We start from the raw sequence: 27288 nt of genomic DNA on the forward strand, positions 1-27288 counted from the left end.
AATTATAACATATCCCACTATTAGTATAAAAGCGAAAGTTGTGTATGTTTGTTACTTATTCACGCTCAAAGCTATGCGGGTTTCGATAAAACTAGGCAACATAAAGCAATTTTTTATCCTCAGGAATCAAGTAAAGTTGCAGGTGAAGGCTAGTAAGCATTAAAAAACAAAGACTCATAGTGAAAATCAGAATGACCATCATTGTATGTGATGCGTCTTGGCACTGACCGTAATCTGTCGTCACACTTATAAACGGCATGATGTGGCAGAGCCGGTTCTAGTGCGAGTGAATTGGGTCCCTAAAAAGAATTATCATCAGAATAAAAAACATAAAATCTTATATTATTTTATGTAAAAGTATGTGCATATGTATTGCTGTTAATTCTTCTTCTTGGACATATAAAACAGTACGTAATAAAATGTATTTGAAAAGTATTGCCATATCAAATAATAAACAGCATTTTTGGTACCCGACACAGTTGACGCTCAAGTCATGGGGCCCGGTGCGGTGGCACCGCTCTTACTTTCCGCACCGGCCCTGCAATGCCAAACTAGCCTACATAACCGGTGTGAGAGCGTTTTGGATTTTCAACTCATCGTGATGAGAATTGCAAAAATACGTATCATGTTTTGCTGAAGGCTGTGATTTGTTGGGCATCTGTACCTAACGAAAAAATTGGATTAGTTTTTTTTTTGTGATGTATTTATTTATTTATATTGCAGATGAGTTAGCAATCTCTATTTTAACTGCACTCTGCATTTTCCCCTCAAAACTTGATCAGTCTTAGCATTAATTCCAGAGAATTAATAAAACTACTAAATACAGGAAACAGAACATGTACCTACAGGATAATTTTCACAACTTTCTACATAAATAAAACCATTAGTAATTATTAATTATGCGACATTTACATTTCTAATTTCATATAATTCCTAGGAAAGACCTTTGCTCCAGGATCGAGTGCTTATTAACATTAAAACCATAGTATTAAACAGTTAGACATGTAGTAGGCAAATTATGCTAAACTCTGCCTACCCGTTTGCACGTAAGTAGTGACATTCCTTGAGCGATACATCTCTGCGTGATAAGGAATGTTATGCAATTGTGCTTCTACGATTCAAAGTAAGATTGCAAAGACTAAGATGTAAAGAGGTGAGAGTAGGCAGAAACCTTATGAGAATTAGTGTTAAGTTAGTAAAATGGATACTGTTTGTCTGAGAGTTACAGGATGGTTTGAGAACAGTGTTAACATGGATCTTGGGTGTTAGTTATAATTAAACCAAACCTCAGGATTTCTCCTACATCTTAAGTACAGTTACATATGTATATTAAAAACAATACCTATTGAAGTATGCTAACTTTTTATTTATTACATAAAGAAAATAATTCTAGAATTAGTACTTAGTTATTTACCAGTAATTTTCTTATTACTTTTTATCAGTAATCTAATCCCTTCTTACTTTAATCTGATCCCTTAACACACAAATATAGCATATATATCTAGACAGCCCTGTAATTTATTCCTTCTTCCATCAAACGGGAAATTGCGCGAAGTTTATTGCCGAAGTTCGGTACAAAGTTCGCATACCCACCGGCTTCGAATTCGCACCTACATGCACCACAATTAAGAACATATACATATATAGATATACGTATTATGTATAAGCTGCAGTGTTCCTGCAATTCTCCTTCGCTATGCACCGTGCTTCCTTGTTTACTATGCGACGCTCCTGAGAGATTAAGTCTCAGGTTTATATAGGAAGGTATAGGTATACAAGCTTAGTAAAGGTGTCTACGCATTGATGGTTTGAGCATTGATCACTATGCTAGTAGTTCGAAATAAAAACAAACGAAGATGTGTTATTTCTCTCTTCATTAAAATTATTTAGGATACCTACCTATTCATTCACCTGGGTAAGGTTGAAGAGGTCTGATAGGCAGTCGCTCCTTATAAAACACTGGTACTCAGCTGTATCTCTTTAGACTGGAATCTGACCCCAACATAGTTGGTAGAAGGCTAGACAGATGATGATTCTTTATTTAATCATTTATTTATTATAGCTGTTTTTTATATAATCTTTTTACAACAAGTATTGTGGTGATTTTCTCCTAGCTGACGTTCTAAACGGTGCGCAAATAAAATCGAGCAATGAAATTCCTCCCATTCCAAATTGAATTAAACCTTCTGGGGTCGTATTTTCCCTGATACCGGTTAGCTTCGATAAAAAGCACTCTTAGGCGGTATTTGGACGATCGAGTTAAATTGCTGGCTCCTGTAACACAGGTCTTACCCAGCTCAGGAGCCAGGGCTTCCAATATAATTGTACCTTATTTTTATGCCAATTTAAAACATTTTGCATTTTATCATTATCATTGCTTGATATTATTAATTGCGCAATTTTATTGACTAACAATGTTAATATTGAAGGTTATGTAATGTTTGAACTAAAGTTTCAGCAAGTTAAATGATTTTGTACCATGTAATGTATTATTGTTGTTATTTCTAGTAAATGTATTATACATACCTTGGTATTGCAATGGATGAATACAAAAAATGTAGATTAGTTCAAAAAAGTTACGACTCTTAACTGACAGTAAATCCCATATACTTTGGTAGAATTTGAACCGGCCAATGAAGGAGCAATCTTAAAAATTGTTTTCACAGCCTTTGATTTTGTTTCCACAATATACCGTAATCCTTTTCACAGCCACTATACAGTATAGTTTGCTCTAAAATCCCCAACGGTATTTACTTCCGCGCCGAGCTAATCTAGAGAACAATAAGATATATTTTGATGTGGTTTTCGCTTTCCACATACCTAACGTTGAAGAAGATTTACTCACAGAATCCTTCCTTGCCACACTATTATTATTATGACAAAAGGAAGACGTGAAATGTTAACAATGCGCAAAGCCAAGAATATTATAATATAAGCTGAGATGTGTCCTTTGTTAAAATACGGCATTTTACTGAATATTCCACAGATGTAATCTTTCTTATTTACTTACATGCCAATCAGATAAAACGTCATCGACTACAAAATTAATATTTCATAGCGAAAATTCACATAGGTAGCCCGCTTAGTTCAAAAAGAAACTTAAAAATAATTATTAATTTCAGGAACATCAGTTTAAATAATAAAGTTGTTTAACAAGCTGGTCGTAAACGCTAATAGAGAAAAGGTAATTTCAAGTACGGTGTATATAAAAATAACTATAAGTAGGTTAACCCAGAAGATTTCATGACCTGGGTAACGACGCCATATAAAATACGGTTCTAAAAACCTATGAAGGTAGTATACACGTATAGCAAGTGCACAATGCACATAAAAGTTACTGTGGGTACCTACAAAAACAACAGCCTGTAGTTCCGCTGTATTCCGTAGGAACCACTTCGCATCCTTCGAATAGCATCTGCGTAGCCTTTTATAAATGTTTTATAATGAGCAACTGCCTATCTCACCTCCTCAACCCAGTTACCCGAGCAACCCAACCCTAGGTATAATCGTCGGCACGAATCTTGAGCGCTGACCTTCACCTGCACAGAAATGATTTATTAGCAAAGAACCAATCCCGAGTGACGGCTATGACGCGATGCGCTGCGGGCCAATAACCGCTTTAACCTCACTTCATACCACAAAAGGGACCCAATAAATTACTTCTGCGCAGGTGAAGGTCAGCGCTCAAGAATCGTGCCGATGATTAGGTGTAAGACTGGTCGTCAGACTTACTGGCTTTGCAGCACCCTTTCGAATGACGAACTCTTGAACCCATTATAATATTAGACAGAATGCAGCTGAAGTAATTGGAACCTGAATGCCAAATAGTTTGCCTTTGTACCAAATAATACCAATATATTATTAGTACATACTTTTATGTACTAATAATATATTGGCATGGAGTCAAATCAGTTCATGTCTTGTAAATAGTTATAAGCTTTTTACTAATTGAGTCCTATGTAGGTGGAAAAATAGCTAGCTTTCAGTTATAAAGCTAAAATTTCAACCTACTGTAAGTTTATTAGAAAACAGTTTTCCGACTACAATAACAATTTACCTACTCGAAGCAACTGATTTATTGGTTATATCAAATTGTGGGCGAACCGCCTCGGTCAAGTAACTTCACTGAACAGATTGAAAAACTTTTTATTTCCGATACTGAACAGTACCTAAGTTAGTTTTTTTTTAAACTTGCCAAGCAATATTCTGCTGCACGAATTTGAGCTTTAATATTTTTACATTCTGTCCGTTTTTGATGTTTAGTTTCGCGAAAGTTGTTGAAAGCAAAAAAGTCAAAATTTTTCAAACAAACAGCTATTACCCGACATTGCAGAAGTTGGGATCAGCTATGTTGGAATTGGCGCGTCGAGCGTGGCTTTAAGCGCCAGATGCCTGGGATACTTTTTGAAAAATTGTTCATTCGTTCTTTCAAGCAGACGGTGTTGAAATCAACTTTATTTTTAGTAACTGCCTATAAAACCATTCATTTTATGTGTAAGGCCATTACGATTTTATTTGTCATCTTACGCAATTTAAGGAAAAAGATTTCTAAGAGAAAACAAAGAAGGCATTATGCCATTTTCTGACGTTAAAGGTATTGAATTACCGTTTAAAACAGAATTTCGTAATATTTCTTTACTTTAGTACTCATACACCTTTTGAACTATAGTAAAATCAAATTCCATACAAAGGAATAACGTCCGGCACTAAACATTCTCAGTGAATAGCAACAAACCGTCTGCGTGCCTATACATAATCTTTAGAGGAAATTAAACAACAAACTCGTTGAGGCAGTGCAGCGCGACCACTTTCCTCCAGCCACATAGCACGCTCCAATTTAGGTGGCCATGCCTATTAACTGCACACCATACGGCCCACTAACCTTCCAAACATGGTAGTGTTATACCAAAGACTTGGTAAGTACCGTGGCTATGCGGAGAAATGGCATTTTCGAATTTAATCAGCGCGGGAAGGAATGCCCAGGTATTTCATTGAATTCTGTGTTTGTTATAAGTCGTGTGTGTGTTTTGATATGGGGATCAAGTAAGACGCTATTTTTTATTTTATTTTTGAAACGATTTTTCCAAAAATGTTAACAATAAAAACTTTTTTGTTTTTATTTTCGGCTTAATTCATAATCCATGTTATAGTCGTCCACTTTCTACATTATAGTTCAAAAGTAATAAAATGTTATAAAAATATAACTTCAGTTCAAAAAGTCGGCCGAACTCGCCGTGGTAAGGCAATTTCACTTTGCTTTATTGTTAACGCTCTTAGCCACAACTTCTTATTACAGCGAAATTATTTCACAACACTACTTTTATCTAATGTTTGAGCCGTCAGAAACTTGTGAAAAAACTTCTCCAACTTCCATTACTCAAGTTCTACCACTAATCAATCTTTGGGACTAAAGATAAAAACAAAAGACGATTCAGGTACACTATTCATGAAGGTTTGAACTTTCACAAATTTATGGTCTTCGGCCATTAGCGTCGAAGCCAGGTGTCGCAAAAATATGGAAAAAACCTTGAGATTTAGATCAGCGAAAACTTTAAAGATAAAGTGAAAGATACTGTGAAGGTATACATAAAATTCCGGCCTCGCCTTGGGCTAATAACACAATTAAACAGTAAATAACTTAAACTGGGAGCCAATTAATTTCCGAAATGGTTCTGTAAACAGAGTCTGGTGGGAAACGAGCTCGGACGTTTCTTTTGGAAATTCAAATGTTCGGTCGAAATGAGTCTCGGACTGAATTATGGACTTCTTTAATTAATTAAATAAGCTGAGTCGGTTGTTTGTTCTAGACGCGACGCTGACGCGAAACATAATGCTATCGTTTCATCATTTTTTCTTTAGCTTTTTTGGTGCCTTGCTTTGCTATAATTAGAATCAGGTAGTCTTAATGAAGTTATTAAAAGTACTAACCAGCCAGTGCTATTTTTATACTTTACCGGAACCTAGAAATGTAGTTCCATTTTTTCTGGTTTGTTTCTATTCTTTCGACAAACTGTGGGTGTCCATAAGTACTGTACAACTTTATCCATATTTCATTGGAAAGAGATATACTTAAATACAATTTATATAAATGGGTCGATCCTTTAGAAAAAACCAATCTCTTCGAGGAACAAAAGCTCATTTTTCATAACATATAATTTCCTTCGGTAAGTCGTTGAAGTACATATTTCTCGAAATCCTTTGCACTGGCGCCTTGCCAATAGATTTTTTCTTAGAAATCGTAGATATTTTCTTTGAACGTATTATTTTTATTGGTTTTGGTTCTAATAATAAAATCATTATTATTCATGAAGCAATTAAGTTTGCTTTTATTTGTTAAATTCTCTTAGGTACTTTTTATTATGACACGAGACTTTATTTTTAGAAATAATCGGAATCGAATTGAAAACAAAAGAAAATTGTTTTTGATCGAAGAATCGTCTAGGGACTGCTTGTGTCTATTTTTAAATGTAATATATTGATTTATATTTGACCGAATACTGTATCATTTAAAAATCGTTTTCATGTAAAATTCCACCCACGGTTCTGATGATTGAAGTTTAATACTTAATATGTAGTTTTTTTGGCTATTGAACATGCTTGGCAGTTGTTAAGGGTCGTCAGAAGCCAGTGAGACTGTTACCGATAGTCGACCTCTGTGACCTCATGGGCAGTCGTTCTTTGTAAAACATTGGTACCGCTGCATTCGGTTAGACCAATAGCCGACCCCAACATAGTTGGAAAAAGGCTGGGGAGATGACGAGATTTTTTTTTGGAAAATCGCATATTCATGATGCATAGAATTTTTCGTGGTTTTTAACAATATTCTAGATATTGTCCTAAATATTTCTTTTAATATTTTCCAGGCTGATCATCCTATTGGCGTTACTAGTAGGAGTGCTATACAGTCTTCATCTTCTAGTTCAAGACTACCAAGCGCTGACAGCTGCCTCCAAGCTCCTTCGATTTCTCTTCAAAAGGGATTTGAGCTCACAGAATACCGTTGTAAGTTATTATTTGCATACTATTCCTAGCATGTAAAATATATTTTAAAAAGTATTAAAAAAAATATATTCGCATGTGAGATTAGGTATTTAGAGTGACAGGCCGACTGGCAACTAATTGGAATAAAGTACATATTTCTTTAAAAATAAAAATAACCAACTGATGGCTGAGTGTCCGCAGTGTACAAAGTGCCTACTCTAAATAATATACATATATCACTTCCGCATAAAAACTTAAAAATGTATTTATCATAAGTGAAGTGCTTAGTTATGACCTATGTAGATTCATTACTAGGTAACCTAAAAGCAAAAAACGGTTACTAGACAACATAAACATTACACTACACAATACAAACAAGAACCATTTCTACAGTATATAACTGTTTTATACGCTTAGAACTAGTTTGTCTAACTTGAATTACTTTCTCTTCATTGTTCTTGTCTATACTGATATCCCTGTTGAATAACAGAATAACACGTATTTGAAGTGTCTAGACCAAGGCCTGTTTTGTACATAAACCACATGTTAAACACACATTATCATCAATTGTCGGAAGCTTGCAACTGTGTCTACGAAGAAGCTGCATAGCGTTTGGCTTTTGTTTATAATGTGAATTCGGCAATTAGGTAGGTATTTGAATAATTATTTTAGGTAATATTTCGTGATTGTGAAGTATCTGTAGTACTAGGTAAAGTAAACACGCCATTTGTGATATCTTATTTCGTTACTAGTGTTTGTTCTCATCATTAACTATTTGTTGCTGGAATTAAAATAATTAATTTGATTTACAAGAATTTAAGATAGTTAAATCGTTGCCCGTCATTAAAAAAAAAACACTTTTTGTTATGCGGTTTCATGAATTTTAAGAAGTAACCTAGTTAACATTTAGCAACTGATAAAAATCGCTGTAGTGACGTCTAAGCTTCCACTTTTGAATTAAGAACGAATATTAAAAAAGTAATTAACCGTTACTGGCCAGAATATAAACTATTCCAGCACCCTTTAGATAAAATCCTTGAACTCTTTGTTGAGTACAAACAAAACTGTACAAAATACGACATTCTTGTACAATATTGCTTTTTAATCAAGTAGCTTTAGTTCCAACCTAGTAATTAATTGATATTTTCCTCGGCTTTAGGCTCAATAGGTAGTTATTAAACCGTATTTAATTACAAAATACTTCATAAATAATCGAAGTTACTATGAATATTTTATCAGTTAGTTTTGCATACAATATTGTTTATTAAAAATTTAGAGAGTTTGAATTAAGTAAAAATACTTATATAGGGAAAAATTAATGACATGGCAATATGCGAGGATTTTTTTGGAGGTAAAAAAAAATATATTCATGTGAAAGTAGGCATCGTATTTTTGTTGTTGTAAATAAATATAACTTACTTAGTTCTATTGAAAGATTACAAAGATAAAGTTTTTACACTGACGCTACATTTTTCTTTGATTGGCTCAATTTGTATTCAGAAATGAAGCACTCAAGGCCGTTTACAGATCTCCATTATGATTATAACAAAACGGATAAAATTTATATTACAAACTAAGTTAATACGTCCCAACAAATTGTTGTAACCCTCAGAGAAATCAACAGTAATTTAATACTTCGTAACTGTTTGAGTGATTCATGGCATCAAAGGAATAGTTTACGTTTTCCTTTTAATGTCGTTAAACAAACTCCTCGTCTAATAAACGGCCATTAGCATTTAGAAAACTTAAGAGGATTTCGGTTTCTATAGAAAATTTAACGTGATTAAATATGTCTGTGGAAAATTCTGTTCGGTGACTGGCAAGATCGGGAATACTCTAATTAACACTGTAGTACTTACATTTAATGGTCGATTCTGCTCTCAGTGAAAAAGAACATCATTATACCATTCACAATCGGATAAACGAACTCATTATATTTGTGAATCCGTCTGTCTACAAAGCCGTGTTAATGTATGAGAGTCCGGGATCTCTTCGTTACGCCCTTTGTCAGTCCGGAGGTTTTTTAAACAAAGCATCCCGTCCATTTCCCCGCCATCCGAATAATAAACGTTGCTGTTTAATTCATTTGCTTTAAATAATTTATCAGCTATTGCAAATGAACTCATTTTCGCACAAGCTTTTGGCAGAGTTTCATACCTTATTTATTTTAAAACCAGTTTTAACTAGACTATGGTAATAATTGCTGAAACCTCAGTCCAAGCGGTGAAACAATACCATTAAATTGGTATGTTTGCGGTAGCGCATACAAGGATCATTACGTATGCATTTCATGTTCATTTAGTGCGAGTTTTCAGTTTTTATGGCTGGTTTAACGATGTTTTTTGGAGTTTGTTAGCTTTATTATCAATGTTAACCACATCGTGACGCCGCGGGACTATTTCGCTTTTCATAAACCGTTTAGAAAATTTGAACAGCTCCAAAAATGGAGTGAGTAACTTCTAGGAAAGTTGTGCGAACGTTTACAGAGCAGTTTGGTTAAAATTAGATTGCGGCGGCCAGTAGGTAAACTAAAATTCAATTAGAATAGGTATTTTCGTCTGTTACTGAAATCTCATCATCTTAGTTTTGACCAACATGCGTAGGAGGCTATCTTTACAAGTTTAACCTTTAAAAGTATCAAAGTAACTAAACTGTTTGTTTGTTTGTTCAGCTTCATTCAATTTCCTACCTAATTGTATTATCATAGGGTACATATTTGAATTATAACCTTATCCCAGCTTAAAACATTGCCCAAGAGATTCCAGGAAAGTGAGTAGCCATTCAAAGTTGATTTATTTCTTAGTTTTATAAAAGTTTTTTTTTATACAATATTTAATCCAATTAAACAGATTACCGTTGCGAAGGGAAATTATTTTTTTATTATTTAACCTCTCTTTCTTTGAATCTCACTGATACCATTTTAATGAGTAGGTACCTTTTCATTACCGATTATTTTATTTTCGTTGTTCCTTTAGACATATAAGTGTCTCCTACCTACATAATACAAGTGCGATATATCTAATTAAGTTTGATCTAGCTACAAATATGTTTGCAATCTAGGTTTCTCTGAACATTGTACTAACGTAGGTCTTACGGAATAATTAAATTAGCAGTTTAGGCAGTCTGTGCTGTCTCGAGTGTTGTTTTGAATCCAAGTTTCGAAGTACAGCAACTATCTTCTGCAACTATACGCAGAAGTTTAGACAAGGTGCTCATTACTAATTCAATTTGTGTCTGAGTGATTCTATATAATTTTTAAATTCAAAGTTAAAGTCATGTATAAGTAGTTTCAAATAAGATATTAAGAATATTGTTAATGCGAAAGCAACTTTGTTATATTGAAATGTTTGGAGCAGAAATATAACATGGATATAAACCCTAGACGTAAAGTTGCGGTCACTTGTTATTAAGGTGATAAGAGTAGTTCCCGCAGGATTCGAATGAAATTGCAGTAGACATTAGCAAAAATATATAAACCTAAAAATAATTTATTCTACTAGGTAGGTATCTGTAGTCTTCAATTACTAAAACCAATTACTTATTTGTCTATTTTCAGCGATATGTTAGTAGACAGATCGGGTTAATTACCGGATTAACCCGATCTGTCGATAATGAAGCTGCTAAAATATTAGGAGAACGTGTAAATCATCATATTTATCAGTTCGATCTTTGACAAACTACTAACATACCTATTACATGGATATCACACTACCACGCACCGTTTTAGGACATAATAACAACGTTTATGGACGTGTTGTTGTCACCCTGTTCGAGATATAGACGCAATAGTTGAACAACAGCTGAAAATCACACAATTAGTAACTTATTTATGAACTAAAAGTTACATCTTGGGCTCATTATTTTTATTCAACTATTGAACAAAAGGTCTCTGCTAACATCTAAATAGAAAACATATTATTTTGCATTACTTAGTCTATGCAAGTTAACAAAACAAATTGTGTGTGTGATCCACTTAACAGTCTAAGTCGTCTCAAAACTTAATACAAATTGCTATCGGAGATTTTGAAAATTAGATCTATGCCATCTGGTATAACGCACCTTGAGATGCCTTTAAATGAAAACTATTTTATTTAAATGACTTTTCAAACTATTGTAATCATTTTCTTAAGTTTTGTTATTAGTAATGACATAGGTACTGTTAGAAAATAAATTAGTTATATTAACTTTACATCTCTCAAGAATGCCTGATGCATTTTATAGAGGAAAAATCGATAATTATAGAACAGGATTTACTTTTTAATTGCATAAATAAAATGTATTCTTGGAATCTTTACTTCTTATAATTAACGTTCTGGTCTTTTCTTTTAACGATACTAAAACTCCTAATAAACTTACAAATAAAAAATCCGAAAATCCCTCTCTTTTGGGAAGTCGGTTAAAAACGTGAAACGAAAAAGATCGTGAGCAAAACGTTTTGAGCATTAACAGTACTACGCAGAGTGGGGTTAAACTACCCGAAACGTTTGGTTGCTCTGCTCTTAAGCCTCGTTCAGACTTTAGCCACCTTTAGCCACTTTTTTCCACGTTTAGCTCTTTTTACTGCAGTATCGATAGTTGGTCGATATTTTGGAAATTGCGCTCTGATGTGAGTGAAGATCCATATTATGTGCATAATTTTCTTTTGTTTTTTTTTTCTTATGAGTTATTATTTAATAATGGTCTTTCGCATTCTTAGCCAAGAGATAAGTTTGATGACTCTATTACCTAGAATGCATCAATAAATGTTATTAAGTAAACAAGTCAATAATTGAAAAAAAATGAAAAAATATAATGACTAGTTTCTAGGTACTTATTTACTATAGACAAATTAATCTAAGAGAGTTTCAAGATCACTCATTAAAAACATTTCTAATGAAATATTTCTTGACTGACCTAATATTTGAACAGATATTCGTTTAGAATCCAAAAAATATGAAGAATGTTATTTCGTTCCAAATAACTGTCCTCACATTTACTTTGATGGACCGGAGATTTCGAGAATGCGGGTGACACAGATTCTTCAAAGTCTTTGCTTAATCTTGAGAGCCCAAAGTACGCACTTTGGGTAGTAATAATATTAATCTTTGTTGTTATCATAAAGTAGGTATATGTAGCTATATAATTCTGCTAATATTTATTAATGAGAAAGTTTGTGAGTTTGAATATTTATAATTTGTTCCTTATATTCTTTACGGCTGTCCAGATTTTAAACCAAATGCTTACACTTGTTTTGCCGTAGTTCTATTGGGATACCGATGAAGCCGCGAGCAGATGCTCGTTCTCCGTTTAATCATTTTATTGCCTTGGTTTAGAGAAGCGATGGAGCATAATTATTAAGTCACATGCCTTATCATTGTGTTAACTCTATAATTCAGATGCATAATAATAATTATAGACAGAGTAAGTTTGAAATACAAAATTGTTTTAAAAATCAACGTTAAGCCAGGCCTCCGTCACTCCATGTACTTGCGCGCTATAAGTGCCTACCGCCCAGCCGAGCGGTTTCGGTCCGCCGGCGGATCAAATTCAGTTGCGGTTTTCACAAGCGAAGCGCGCGCACGCCGTTCAATTTTTAACCGACTTCTAATAGTGCTGTTCGTTCGTACGCGCATTACGATGCCGTGTGGTGCCTTATGTGCTGTAACTTTAAAGATTTTTTTATTTTACCTACACACTGATGTATATAATTATGTTTTATCTAGGTTTCTTCTACAGTCAGCACCAATAGGTATATAAAACAAAACAAACTTACAAAAATAATAAAACAAACTTTAAAAAAAGAGAACCGACTTCAAAACACTAAACCGTAAAAAATAATTTATTTTTTGATGTCGGTGCTTTTTCGATTCGTAATTACCAGCTGTTAGCACCAACATAAAAAAACAAATTATTTCTTACGGCTTTGTGCCTTATTTGAAGTCGGTTCTCTTTTTTTAAGGCTTTTTTTTTCATTTCTAGTGAACATCTCCGAAGATCATCATCAAACTAAGAAGTATTATACTTATTTTAAAACGTTCTCCTAAATGTAACAAATCCTTTTCTGAAAATCGCATCGATATCGGTTTAGCCAAACGCGAGATTATCGCGCACAAACATACATACCTACAAACCATACAAGTCAAACTTCTCAGTTTGGCCTGTACCTATGTCTAATCACCTCCTTTTTTTTAAGTTGGTTAAATATTTTATAAATGATAAAATTTTTAACTGCCACATAAAAGTCAGAACATATTCACAGTTCTCAATAACATAGATAAAAAGTTATGTTAATTTAATTTTACCGAAGAGGCAGCCCTGCGATTACTGTGGAATCGCGCGGTGCGAAGCAATCACTGCTGTACGCTTGAGCATTTAGGCGCATTTTAGCATACAGTGGTTGCTGACGCGAAGGAGTAGGCAATTATCGTAATAGGTATTGGAAGTTTTCTACTGAGTGAAGTATCTGTAGTAATCTGTGGTTAAGCTTAGACTAAACAGCCCCTTACATTCTAACAAGCGCAAACACTAAACAGTATCTATTACAAGTAAGCACAACCTCTTTAAATGTCCAACAATAAGTTTTGAACGTTCCACAGAAGCCTGCCGTGCGATGGAAGAGAATATTGCTATGCGACCCGATACAATGCGCGAGGTACTTCTATTGTGAACTGGGAGCGCAGCGCAACAACGAGGTGCTACAGGGCTTCGTTTATATGCTGACGTAAGTTGAAAGTATCTTTTATAGTTAGAATTTTTATATTAGAAATCTATACTAATATGATAAAGACTTGTAAAGCACTGGTACTCAGCTGAATCCGGTTAGACTGGCAGCCGACCTCATCAGAGTTGGGAAAAGGCTCGGGAGATGATGACGACGAGATGACTAACATGATGAAGAGGAAAAAAAATTAAGTTTATATGTAGGGGGTAATCTTTAGAACCGCTCTGGTCAGATTTCCAAAAGCTACATGTTCCCATGGGACGTGGGTGAGAAAATGGCTAGGACAATATAGAAACACATTATTGAATGTCCATTCTTCGGATTTATTCGTCAACGTGACATTTAAAGGTCTCGCATACTGTAAACTTTGAGTAGGTGTATAGTTTGTTTGGGCTCAAAAGGCTCATGAATGATAGTAAGCACATTATAAAGATCAAGTATTTAGACGGCACCAGACCGACTGTAAATAATTAGAGTCAAGATTTTCTTTGAAAAATTTGCCAACCTTCAGGTCAACTGTCGGTTTACTGTTTAATCTCTAGTATATGTGTAATCTTGAACTTTAGCAGCGATTTCACTAACGAGGTACCTAGGTATATTCAGAAAGAAAATACAAGTTTCAAAAAAGTTATCTACTAATAAAATTCAGGTGATACTATAGATATTATTTATTAAAGTTCAAGAATAATTAACTTATAACTCAGTATACCCATTTTCCGGATAATTAACAAAACTTACGCTACTAAGTAGAAAGAGGCTTCATTTCAAAGATTAGTGAGTGACACTTAGAACTGTCAACTCACTTAGGACAATTTTAGCGTTAACTGTATAAAACGTGACCTTTAGAAATAAAGTGTCACAGACACAAAGTCTTATCATTTGTTTTAATTAAACTGTTTTAATGGAAATTAAGAGTCTTTCAGTGCAGTTAGCAAAAAGAAATTGATGCCACGGGAAATATACCTACTCCATGGTTACTCTTTGTAAATCTGTCAAAAACGTTCAATAGTCTTAAGAGCGTGTACGTCAACCGCGCGCCATTTGGCCTAAAATGGTACTTTTCAAACCACTGTTTCTCAGTAACTACTTATCCTATAACTATGTTATTTTTTAATAACGCAAGGTAATTTCACTGTCTATATAGTTAATTGAACATAAATTTCAATTTGTGTAGTTTAAATACTTAAAACCCCTATAACGTAACAGATGTTTCATAAAATTCCCGTTCAGCGTCTATTTCGAAGCTTAAATTCATGTGAAAACAGTGGCAAATCTAATCATATTTATTTTTTTACTCATAGACGAAATCCCCATGCCTATAGTTAGTTGAAAACATTTTTTGATTTAGGTCTCTATCTTTCAGAAAAAAATATTTTAACAATGTGAAAATTTGTGAATTTCAAATGCTTTTTTTACCTATCTATCTTACTTAATTTAATATAACAATTATTTACTATAGTAATATAACTCTTTCTTTAAAACATAAACTTTATATTATAATTTAATCTCTCGTTTTTATTTTTTTATAAATTATTTAAAAACTACTATAAAACGCTGCACGCGAGTCAACTCAAACCAGACCGCCGCAAGGCTTCACAGAGAGAGGACGTGTCGCTCCGTCACATCGCGTAGGGTGAATAACCTCTGCCGTGGATACCGAGAATAGAGTACATTTCAAGCGCGACCAACAAATCTTGATACATTACTATTTTATTTAAAGCTCAATTTTGAAGCATATTTTTTTTTTATCGATTGAGTTGAAATTTTGTTTGAATGTTCAGTTTTAATGACAATGTATGATTCTATATCCAATATGGCGGTATACCCGAGATGGAGAAAAAAATGTTTTTTATGCATTCCTACGATATGGGTATCAAATGAAAGGGCTTGCTATGAATAACTCGAAAAAAAATGTGTCGCGAGTCTAAATCCAATATGGCGGACTCCTTAGGCTAGAAATCACTTATTGCAGATGTCTGTTACCAATCGAGCTATAATTTTTTTTTTTTCATTTTGGATGTACCCAAATTTTGACTTTTGATTTCGAATAACTTTTGATGCATATAGGATAGATAACTTAAAACTTTATTTGCAATGGTAAACCCAAGCTCTTCACCAATATTTGGCTTTCCGGCAATTGTTGTTATTTGAACACAATTTTTCGGTCTGGATGGACTGGACCATTCATATAAACAATCAATTTTTCAAATCGGTCCAGGTGTCTTTGAGAAATCGAGAACAATCAAATTGAGAACAATCACAAAACAATCTAATTGAAACCTCCTCCTTTCTTTTTTTGAAATCGGTTAAAATACAGAAACTCTTAACATTGTCATTAATCATCAGTCGACTATTTAGTACTGTTGAAAATTGTATGTAATATACAGAAAGTCCCCAAAACCAAGGTTTTCATAGGTGCCCGATTTTTTTGCAAAAGAGTGTAAGTATTAACGACTTATTTTCATGCTTTTATATTTTAGACATTCATAGACTTACACTATTTTCCCGCTATTAACTATTTACTAAATAATATATTTTTTGTTCTACCAATTTCACTCGAAAGGATCAAAATGGTTTGTGTGACTATACGTGAAGTATGATAGGCACGCACACAGCCGCGACGCTAGTCTGCGCGGTTTTTTGCGTTGAATTACCTAAAGTTGACATCGCGCGCCGAGCGTACACGCTCTTAACATATAATAATATATGTTCTTAACCGTAGTAGGGTCTCAGAAGCCAGAAAGTCTGACAACCAGTTTTACTGAGAGGCATCGGGTAGCCCCTGTAGTGTGTATTAAGAAGGTCAGATAGGCAGTCACTCCATCTAATACATTGGTACTTAATGGACTGCAAGTTGGAGAAGATGAATCTTTGAGATATAAATATCCAAATCTTTTTTGTTTGCCATATGCCTGAAATCTCTATGAATATAAAACTTAGTTTATAACATATTCTGACTAGAACATTTTGACCGTTCAATAATCACGTGGAATATGCGCGCTTTCATAAAATCTCCACATGACATATCGACAGATTCGCCGACACCCGCTTTGATCGGCGCCGCAGTGTAAAAAGCACTAAAAGAACTAACGTTTGTGTATTCATATCTCGAAAATGAATTTTTCAATATTGCTACAAAAAAAAATTAATCAAAACAGGAGTACCTACATTAGAACTTCAGTTTTAACAATTTCCTTTCGGAAAATATAAATCTATGAACTATCTTAAGATAATATGTAGTACAATCATTAACATTATTATGTATTACTCAACAATATCAAAATGAATCTATGATAACTAAGACATCATCTTCATCTTTATCTTCCGAGCCTATTCCCAACTATGTTGGGGTCGACTTCCAGTGTAACTAAATTAAAATCACTAATTAGTAAGGATATATAATTATATACATCATTCCTTTCAACTTAAATATAAAGGACCGCACCTAATAACAATCACAAAAATCTATTTTAATCTTTTGTGAACCTTATAAAAATATCTTTGATAAACGTAGCTAGGCCTAATCACTCGACTAATAATGTTGTGCACGAGTGAATTCGTAACATTTGACCCTTAGCCTCGTTATCCTTCTTTGTCTAAATGTTGGAAATACTAGAAAACTTAGGGTTGCGTACCTAAATGTGTTTTTGTAGTAGTTATACAGTAAACAGACGTTTAAATATTTTTATGGAAAAAGATTCAGAAGGTCGGAAGACTATAAATATTAAGAGATTCGTGCTGATGAATATAAAATCACAAAATGAATTCCGATTGAAATTCAACTACCTACATAAAAGCAGTTTCAAAATTGCCGGGTCAATTAGACATCAGCTGTAAATTTCCGACCTAACAACTTACAAACGCCACTCAGTAATTAATAGCGGGTATTACAACCTTAATTTTCTGTAAGCCACTTTCGTAAAATGACTACCAAAGTTCCTAGTTTCGAACAAGCTTTAATACAATACGAAAATTAGTGTGAAAATTTTCATTTTCAGTTTACAAAATGGGCATGCGCTGTGTACAATATGAGGTAGGAAATGAAATAAAATGTGCTGTCTAGTCGTTGGCTGTTCTGTATCGTCAAGGCCATATGCCACCAACAAAGCCATATATCATGTGCATACTCTGAGTGGAACGTTAAAAATATTCTTGCATGACCGTACGCGTATTTTGTTTTTGTTTGTTTGAATTTTAACATGACTTTTAAAATATTTACCGTGTTAAAGTTTAACAGAGATTTAACACGTTTTTAAAAAGTCAGACTTTAAAACGTAATATGTGCAATTGTTAGCGTAATGGATAAAGTATCGTGTAGTTATCATGTGTTGGTATCCACAAACATTTTCTTAAACAGAACCAAACATACAGAGGAGCTACCAAAATCAATAAAATGATCACGAAAGCTTTTATCAACACACAAAACCTTGGAAGCCAGCGGTCTCGTGAATCCATCTAGCGCTGTGAATTCACCTCACATTTGCGGGTGTAATGGGCGCCGAAATAAATTCCCTAAGATTTATCACGTATTCCATTATTATTCGTCGAATAGGAGAAGTTTGGGTGTGTCAAAACAATGCTGAAGTTAACGAGCCAGTCCTTTTAAAGCTCGGCCAGTGGCTTCTCTTGTTTTGGCTTTGTTGTGTTACATTGTGCGCTGAGAAAGATTTTAAAAGATAGATTTATTTAATGGTATAAAAGGTTTAATCAATATGCCTTGTACTGAATGTAGTTGATACATGAACAGCTTTTAAATTACCGAAAACAAAAGTTGGTTTGAACGTGATCTTGATTTTGGTGCGATGCTAGACAAAAAAAAAAATAGTTTAAGAACTAATCCTAAATGCTGCAACCCATGCAGTATTTTTAAAGCAATCCATAACATAAAATCATTGTTATTTAAATCGCGATTCTTTAATGTTTGTTATGTAGGCTGCATTCAAGGCTGTAGAAAAACTTATAAAATAATTTTCACCCGATTGCATTTAAGTTGCTTCCGCACTAAGATGGAATAAAAGTGTAAAATTATATATTACCTAGATACAACGCACGTTTCTAGCCACATTAACGTCCCTTCTAATACCCAATAAATCAGGGTAGGACGGTACAAGAACACGTTATCGGGGGAACTCATAAAATTTAGATCTCTGTCCGGAACACGGAGCAAGGAAAGATGAGCGGAGATGCCATAATGCAGGTAGGTCAGATGCCTTCTTGTAGGTCTAATTCGTAGGAGGGTATGATCAAAACGATCAGTGACGAGTGAACTTACGAGGCTTTCGGGTTTTTTGAGACATCTGTCAACGATTTTTGGTATTACTAAATATAGTCCGAAGAAGGCGTATAAGGGCGAAAACATTTTATCGCGCTATTTTCTTTAGCGATTTTTCATTATGGCACCTCTGTTACTGGTTTTGTTCTCCATGATCCGGTACTAGATAGTATATCTAGCAGATAGTAGATAGCAGGATTTGCTCGTGGAGAGTAGTGCTATCAAGCCGATCGTTTCTAAAACGTTCGATAGGTCAAGCTTTGTGATTGAAGCGTGGCTTTTAGTTTTCGGCCATTTATGGGATTTATTTTTGTATTTTTTAAAGGTGATCGTGAGTTTGTATTTAGGGAAACTTTCCAAAAAATATGCACATTTCTGATTAGGATATTAATATATGCGATAAAACAAATTAATATTTTTCGAATTCAAAAATTCTGTAGACCTTCCTACACACTCTACACTGTGTATGAAACACGGTGATAAATGGTGATGACGGTGGATGAAACAGTATAGAAAATATGCTAATGTTTAATTTACGTGATCGAGAATAATTAAAAGCCTCATAAAAGATGTGTACTTTTGTTTACTTTTATAAATACCGCATAGCCATTGCCTACGAAACGATAGCAAAACGACATGACACGTGTCTGTAACTATAATAGAAAAATCTTGACTGCAGTAGAGAAAAACCTAGATTTTTCAGATTGGATTGAACTGAACTTTTGTAGACCGCATGTTACCGTGATTCTCAAACGTGGTCAGGCTAGTAGGCTAAAACCAATATTTTGAACACAACTTTCCACTTAATTTTTGCCTTCAAGCCTGCCAAGGTTTAATAAACCACTAGTGTTTTAAATACTTTTTGTTCTTAAAATAATTTAAATACGTATCATTCTGCTTGGTTTGTTCAATTGTTTGCTATAAGTAGACATCAAAATGTTTCAAACCACTTCTTTACCAACTAGATATGAAACAGCTAATGCTTTTCAAAGTAACTTAGGAAAGTATATAAAGCAATCGACATAAAATGTGCTGAAAAACATAGAAAAATAGTATATAAAAATATAACAGCGAGAATGAAAGTTTTAACTAACACACTGGTTTCAAACGAATAATAACATAAAAAAATATAATAAAAACAAAAATCTAATTTACAATAAAAACAAATGAAATAAACTTCAATTCTTTTTATGGAATTTTCATATGAACTGGTGTAATTTCTTCAGGCACTAACATAAATATGGAATATTTTCATTTTGATTTAAAATTTCTGTAGATTACCAACTGAAATACGATGTTATTAGCCCTATATGTTATGGCATCGTGACACGCAGCTAACTTAGTGGCTTTACAAAAGAAACTGTTTATGAATATTGTGAGTAATTCGTAGCAAAAAACTACAGATGTCGTACGTTCTACATAGTGGTGAAAGTCTTATAAAAATTTGATTTTAGGAATGACTCAATTCGTTTGACAATTTATTGTAAACATATTTTTTTTCTCCAAGTCAATGACATTATTTAACTTTTCTAAGTTTGTATGTACTTTCTAAGTATTACTTGGACACCAATGGCTGATAAAAAGGTGAAGGAAAACATCTTGAGGAAACCTGGACTATACAGTCCGAAATCACCCGCATTGAGCAAGCGTGGTGATTAACGCTCAATCCTTCTCCATGTGAGAGGAGGCCTGTGTCCAGTAGCGGGGCGAAAAAAAGGCTGGAACAATGCTATAACGTGGCTTGTATCCAGCATGTATTTAAAGTTTCATTTACAATTTTGTTACTCGCATTAATAAATACTATTAAATTGATTTATTAATTAACAGTAACTTTAAATCAAATACATTCAAGGAAGCAAACATACCATTAGGAACGTTCTCTTACCGCAAGTCGGATTTACGGCGAACTGAAACGCTTCGTCATAGCGACCTTCCTGAAGCAAATGTAAGCCTGAAAACGAAGATTCCTAGAACTGATTGAGCAGTGCCTTCCTAGGAACGATTTATTGGGTCACGTTAATTAGGTCAGCTATGCGGATGGCACGTTAAACTGTAGGTCCCGGCTGTCATTGAACATCCTTGACAGTCGTTACGGGTAGTCAGAAGCCAGTAAGTCTGACACCAGTCTAACCAAGGGGTATTGGGTTGCCCGGGTAACTGGGTTGAGGAGGTCAGATAGGCAGTCGCTTCTTGTAAAGCACTGGTACTCAGCTAAATCCGGTTATACTGGAAGCCGACCCCAACATAATTGGGAAAAAGGCTTGGAGGATGATGATTAATTAGGTCAGCTATATTTTTGGATGGGTTAGAAATGTGTATGTGCATTTTATTTTTAAACTTGATCTAGTAAGTTCACTTACTACTGCTACACTGAAGTTATACATAGAAGTTATTCAAGTAAAGGAAAATTATCAATCTGAAAAAGAGGTGTGAAGTGTACTTTTAACCTCATAAATGTGTTTGTATCTAGGGTCAGATTTCATTTCAGTGATACAATTTATGAAGATCAAACTCACTACCTTTCGATTGTCAAGCCAGAGCTTTTTTCCTATCGAGTCTTAGTAATTATGAATAGTTTCATTTTACTACAGCAAAATGACGCTTAGATTAGTTAGAAAATGCTATAAAATTCAACTAATAATACCAACTAGAATCTTCTCTCTTTAAACAAAATATATTTAGAATTGAATTTCTTTTTTAAATAGGTTTTAGTTTCTATTAGTAACAAACTCTAAGTCAACATCTTAAGCGCTCACCCAATATGCCAATATGGTGGGAGCTAGCCCAGGCTTCTCCTAGAATAGCAGCTGTCGGTACATCCATATACAACTTCAAAGGACGTTCACATAAATATAATATTGTTAGATATGAATCCTCCTTGCTACCAACCTGGACTGACCGGGCTGGTATAGAGGAAGAAGTTATGACGGATGGAAGGATGACGGACGTTGAAGATGTCACATCGTGATCATATAATTATTTATTGATATTGTATTTGCTATTCAAAGTTGGCTTCTGCTAAATCCTTTGTAAGAAATAAACCTTACCAGGTTAAATGTTTATAGACGTGTGTTATTCATTTTCAAGTACCACTTCTGATCTGACCTCTAAGAATATATACTGTTTCATATTATGAAACAGTAGAAGTTCACTTATAACTTAATATCTTGCAGGCAAGTCATGCCATACATAAAGTACTCTCGTTTGTCATAAACAGAAATATGTCTTCTCCGATTTAATATAACTTGACTGTTCTGTTTACGTTTCTATACGTGAAACTCGGGTGATGTCAAGGATAAAGAAAAATGGTGCATTGTTCTCTGAAAAAGGGTTATTTTTGTATGTTGTTCTGATAGGTATGTATGTGTGTATTGAGATGATTACAGGATTGAAGTTCGAATATTTATTCGGTAGTAAAACTTGCAGTATGAAAGTGAGGTTAAACTTTAAATAAACATTCATATCTACACACACTGATAGTGGACAATTGCTAGTTGTGACGCGTAGGTATACGCATGGTAACGCTCGTACGAACCAAGAGATGCCCAGGGAAAATCTGCTAGTCTGAAAGAGCTCCTAAACTTATTTTTGAGGTTAGCTGATTAGAATTGTTAACAAGCTTAAATATAATACGCACATGTCCAGAAATAACATAAAAAAAAATTTAAGACACACATGCCTTAAATATTATTCTAAAAATAAATGTGTATCATCCGAACCATTTTTATTGTTAAAATTACAAAAGCCCTTCTTGATTTGGACGTAATTAGAATCGCGAGCCTTTCTTTGCTTTATGTTCAAAAAAAGACTGCAATATTAAAAGGAGATCCATCATGAAAAATGCTACATCCAATTTTGTTTTTAGATGAACCACTTATAAATTCATAACAGACATTAAGTATGAAGATAACAGACAGATCCGTATTTTTCATTGGTCATTTGAAGGACTAGCCGTTCCTCGCGATTCCTCTCGCATTCAAAGAGGAATTCTTTCGCATAAATTGTAGCCAATGTCCTTTCTTAGGCTTTAGACTGTCTATGTAGCTGCCAATATTTAATCCGTTCAGTAATTTTGGCGTGAAAACGGTACTACTAAGGTACCTAAATGACAATGTTGTAAGTATAAATGACCTCGGAACCCAGACATCGAGAAACAAATTTCAAATAAACCAAACAAAATATTCAAAGGTTTATTATTGTAGCAAATGACATTGAACAGTAAAATAACTATGAGCAAAATACAATTTATTACAAACTGAAACATATTACAACTTGTATACAATACATGAATACAATATGTGTACTGGAATGTTGTACAGAAATTGTGTCAAATTGTTATGTTAGCAGTAGAAAAACAAATATCGAATATTGGGATATATTAGTTTTCATACATAGGTGTGGTATATTTGAAGTATATTGGCATACAAATTGTTTATTTATGTAATTATTTTATTTTGTAAGCTTGATGTATCATCATAAGTAACGATAGCCAGCACTTACGACTAAATTAGACAATTGTTTTTTGTAAGTTTGTTCAATAAATCTAAATAATAAAATGCTCACTTCAAACCTACCTTTTAACAAGTAAAAATCTTCATAGCCCTTAGAATAAGACATTAAACATAAAAAATATAATAAAACTAATCCAAACAATGTCCCCAAAATAAAATGTAAAGCGACAAAAAACACTTACAAAAATTGCACACCATACATAAAAATGAGTAACAAAGGAAGCCATTGTGAAAAAGAAAAAAAAAACATGAGTTCAAAATAAAAGCCGGACCATTCTCTTATTGTTAGTCCTAATATCTCACATTTACCAACTCGCATAAAAAGGTTCGTTGGCCCGTGAGGGTGCCTTATTAAATAAGTATGTCGGGAATACCACATCCGTGAAAAGAAACGCATGTTGCGAAACAATTTCCTTATCCGTGAAGGCTGAAGTTTTAAAAGTATTGGAACAGGTGTGTTTGACAATTATTTGGTAAGAATGAGAATTTATGATTGTATTGCAATGTTTCGAAGACTTTGTAAAGAAAAGAAAGACGACTGCTGTACCTAATCTGGATATCTACTTAAACAGTGATGTACATTTATGAAAAGTTCATGAAGCATAGTACAGAGATTCACTGTATCATCGAATACAAAAAAAAACACAAACAAAAGAAAAATATTTACAAAAAAAAGGAACACCATTAAAATTACATTGTTATTCGAAAAAGCCTTTCATATTTTCTTTCAATGCGGAAGTTCGTCCGAAAATATTCTACATACAATATCTATTTATACGCACCAACAATGCAATGTTGATGCAGCCTGAATCAATACCAACTCTATGAATCGGAATTTAATCAAAGCAGCAAATATTGATGCTACGTGCACCGGACCAACTTAGCGCGACCAATCCGTAATCCGCTTAAACTTCCAATATCCTATTGTGTATTAATTGTGCCGTTTGTATTTATAAGCAGAATTGATATTACGAAATCTCTGTAGAAGATTATAAAGAAAAGCGTTATTTAACACAAGGATTCTCTTAGATTATCACCAAGTTTATTTTTCCTTGTTCTTAAAAAATATTAGGTATTTTATAGAACACTGTCTGTACATCATTTAATCTATACTAATATTATGAAGCTGAAGAGTTTGTTTGTTTGTTTGAACGCGCTAATCTCAGGAACTACTGGTCCCATTTGAAAATTTCTTTCAGTGTTAGATAGCCCATTTATCGAGGAAGGCTATAGGCTACATTTTTTATCCCGGTACGGGAAGTAGTTCCCACGGGATGCGGGTGAAACCGCTGGCAGAAGCTGGTTAGATATATATGTAAAGACAAAAAATACATCGATATTGAGTATAGCTTTCCCCTTTGATCTTAGATAGATGACAGAGCTATGTGTAATAGGTAAAAAGTCCGCGAGAATGAAATAAAAATTAAAAAGTAGTAGGTACATTGTATGTAGTTAAATAAGAAGTTACACCAACTGCTTCAGATAAAGATATCTGCATGAACATCTAAATAATTTAATACAAGTCAGAACTCCAACTTAACAGTTTACTGTGGATTTCTGTACGGAGTTGCTGCTAACTACTCAATGCACACATTATATAACTTTCTTATGTAAGTAGGCAACTTTAGTTTCTATCTAGACTTCACTACAAGACCTGTTTTGCGCTCCTCTGAGGCCCTTTTCATTTTGAACAATCAGAATCTATTGAGAATTAAATTACATACCTACTTTTTAATTTTTAGGGTCCCGTGCCCAAAGAGTAAAACGGAACTCTATTTCTGAGACTTATTGTTGCAAGACAGCAGTCACTGATGATGTATTTCTGTTACCGATTAATATAATGTATTCGCCATGGAGTTTTTTTTTATTCCGAGCAAAATTAAGTGCACAACACCCTTAAATGTCTAACTGAGCATAAATTATGATCATCTTAATCGAATAATAATCGAGTTGTTTACAGAACAAATTGCAAAAGACTAAGAGAAACTTGTGAATTAAAGTAATAACAATTGAGAATCGTTGTTCTCTATAGTCGTGAACAAAACAAGAATTAAAGCATAAAGGCTTGACATAAGTTACGAGTTAGTTACAGTCATAAAGTACTACTGCAATTTCCTGTTATGACTATTTTTATGTCTTGAATAACCTGTTATACATTTATTGGTAACTTTATGGAGAATTATTCCTATTAAAAGCATAGAAGTGTGTCGGGTATAATAGAATTATGCATTTTCTGGTTTTGCTTAAGCTTTATATTTTTAGCCTTATATATTCATAGATATTGACGTCGTTTTTTTATATCAATGACTATAGCAAAAACAAACATGGAAAGATCCACAAAAATCTTCTGCCTAGCTCAGGAATCAAATCGCATAACCAAAACTTCTCCATCCAGGTGCTAAAATCTATCATCCTATTGAAAACTAAAATGTACCTATTTATTTTGTTACAGTTTAGAGCCTACGGAAAACGACAGTTCAGCCCATGCGGTCTTCAAAGAAGCTTACGAACACGGGTTAATGAACCCTACAAAGTGCAAAGAAAAATACTCCATGTGCCCCTTCAACGCCTCACTACTCTTCGAGTTGATACGATATTTATTACGTCACCCATAAGTTTATTTTAGTCACAGATAACGTAGAATAAATTGTAATAATTTAACACGTCTTTTTATCTTAAAGAATGAGCAAATTGCTCTGACTTTATCTTCATTACGTGAATACATTATTTTTTGGTGAATAAAAAGGGATTCTTGTGATGGCAGCACAAGGGTTGGTGAAGATGCGAGTCGTAAATTAATGTGGTTATATATTATTACTATCACATACTGTACTCACAAACCACAAAAAAAAAAAACAAACAGAGTTCAAATCGACGGGTAAAAGGCAAAAGGGGTCAAGCACCACGGATCAAATTGTTCAGAAGAGTAAAAAGAAAGTTTCAAAAAATAATATCTCTTTATTGCTTTAATGAATCACATCACAATCTTCAGAAAAGTTTACTTAAATACAATGTTCTTTAATAATTTTACATCAAAATAAGCCTGAGATCAATAGTTTCAAAGATAGATGTCGCTTGGCCCCAGGTTTTTACCGGGTTTTTCGCATTTGCGAGGGGGTCAAGCACCAATATTGAATGTTGGAATATTTAGATTTTGGCCTAAGCTCCATGTGTATAAAGTAGTAAAGTATTTTATTTTATTTGGCACAACAGATCATAGAACTAAGTCAGATTTTGGCTTAAGTTAAAATATCTTAATTAACAGTATTATTTTATATTTGGCACAGCAGGTAGGTAATAGAACTATGGATTATGTATTATACTAAAACAATACAAGGAACAAAACTGAGATCCAAAAAACAGCAGTTACCTAACTGATAGTACATACAACAGCGTGTTATCACATTATTTGAGTAAATAAACCACAATAACTTGGTAAAAATTATGATTGTTTACATTTTTAAAGATTTCCTAAACGCGTGAACCGATTTACATGATTCAAAAACGGATAAAATGGTTTTATACAAAAAGGCTAGACCTTTTATTTGACACCAATATCATTAAGATATCTCAATAAACACATTTTCAAATTGCTCTCGTAATAAAATTATCCAACATGTACCTACGAAACGCGTACCTACTACCTATTACCAGTTCTTAAAAAAATAAGTTTTTTGTATGGGAGCCCCCCAAAATATTTATTTGATTCTAGTTTTCAGTATTTGTTGTTATAGCGGCAACAGAAATACATCATCTGTGAAAATTTCAACTCTCTAACTATCACGGCTCATGAGATACAGCCTGGTGACAGACGGACGGACGGA

At 33.8% G+C, this 27288-nt stretch overlaps 1 protein-coding gene across 1 annotated transcript; it reads left to right on the plus strand.

The window, feature by feature from the left end:
- The first annotated feature begins 5032 nt into the window (after positions 1-5032).
- Positions 5033-26238, plus strand: LOC110384450 (uncharacterized). Its single transcript, XM_021345737.3, has 4 exons — positions 5033-5043; positions 6864-7002; positions 13557-13681; positions 25917-26238. The coding sequence occupies exons 1-4, from the start codon at positions 5033-5035 to the stop codon at positions 26077-26079; spliced, it is 438 nt and encodes a 145-aa protein (XP_021201412.3). The 3' UTR covers positions 26080-26238.
- Positions 26239-27288: the final 1050 nt, after the last annotated feature.

Source organism: Helicoverpa armigera, chromosome 13 (assembly GCF_030705265.1).
Source record: "Helicoverpa armigera isolate CAAS_96S chromosome 13, ASM3070526v1, whole genome shotgun sequence".
Taxonomy (NCBI): Eukaryota; Metazoa; Arthropoda; class Insecta; order Lepidoptera; family Noctuidae; genus Helicoverpa; species Helicoverpa armigera.

What these genes read in the sequence shown, in the direction of transcription:
- LOC110384450 (XM_021345737.3), top strand. An exon ending in TGAGCTCACAGAATACCGTT is followed by an intron (nt 7,003 to 13,556) that starts GTAAGTTATTAT and finishes AACGTTCCACAG; the next exon opens with AAGCCTGCCGTGCGATGGAA. An exon ending in GGCTTCGTTTATATGCTGAC is followed by an intron (nt 13,682 to 25,916) that starts GTAAGTTGAAAG and finishes ATTTTGTTACAG; the next exon opens with TTTAGAGCCTACGGAAAACG.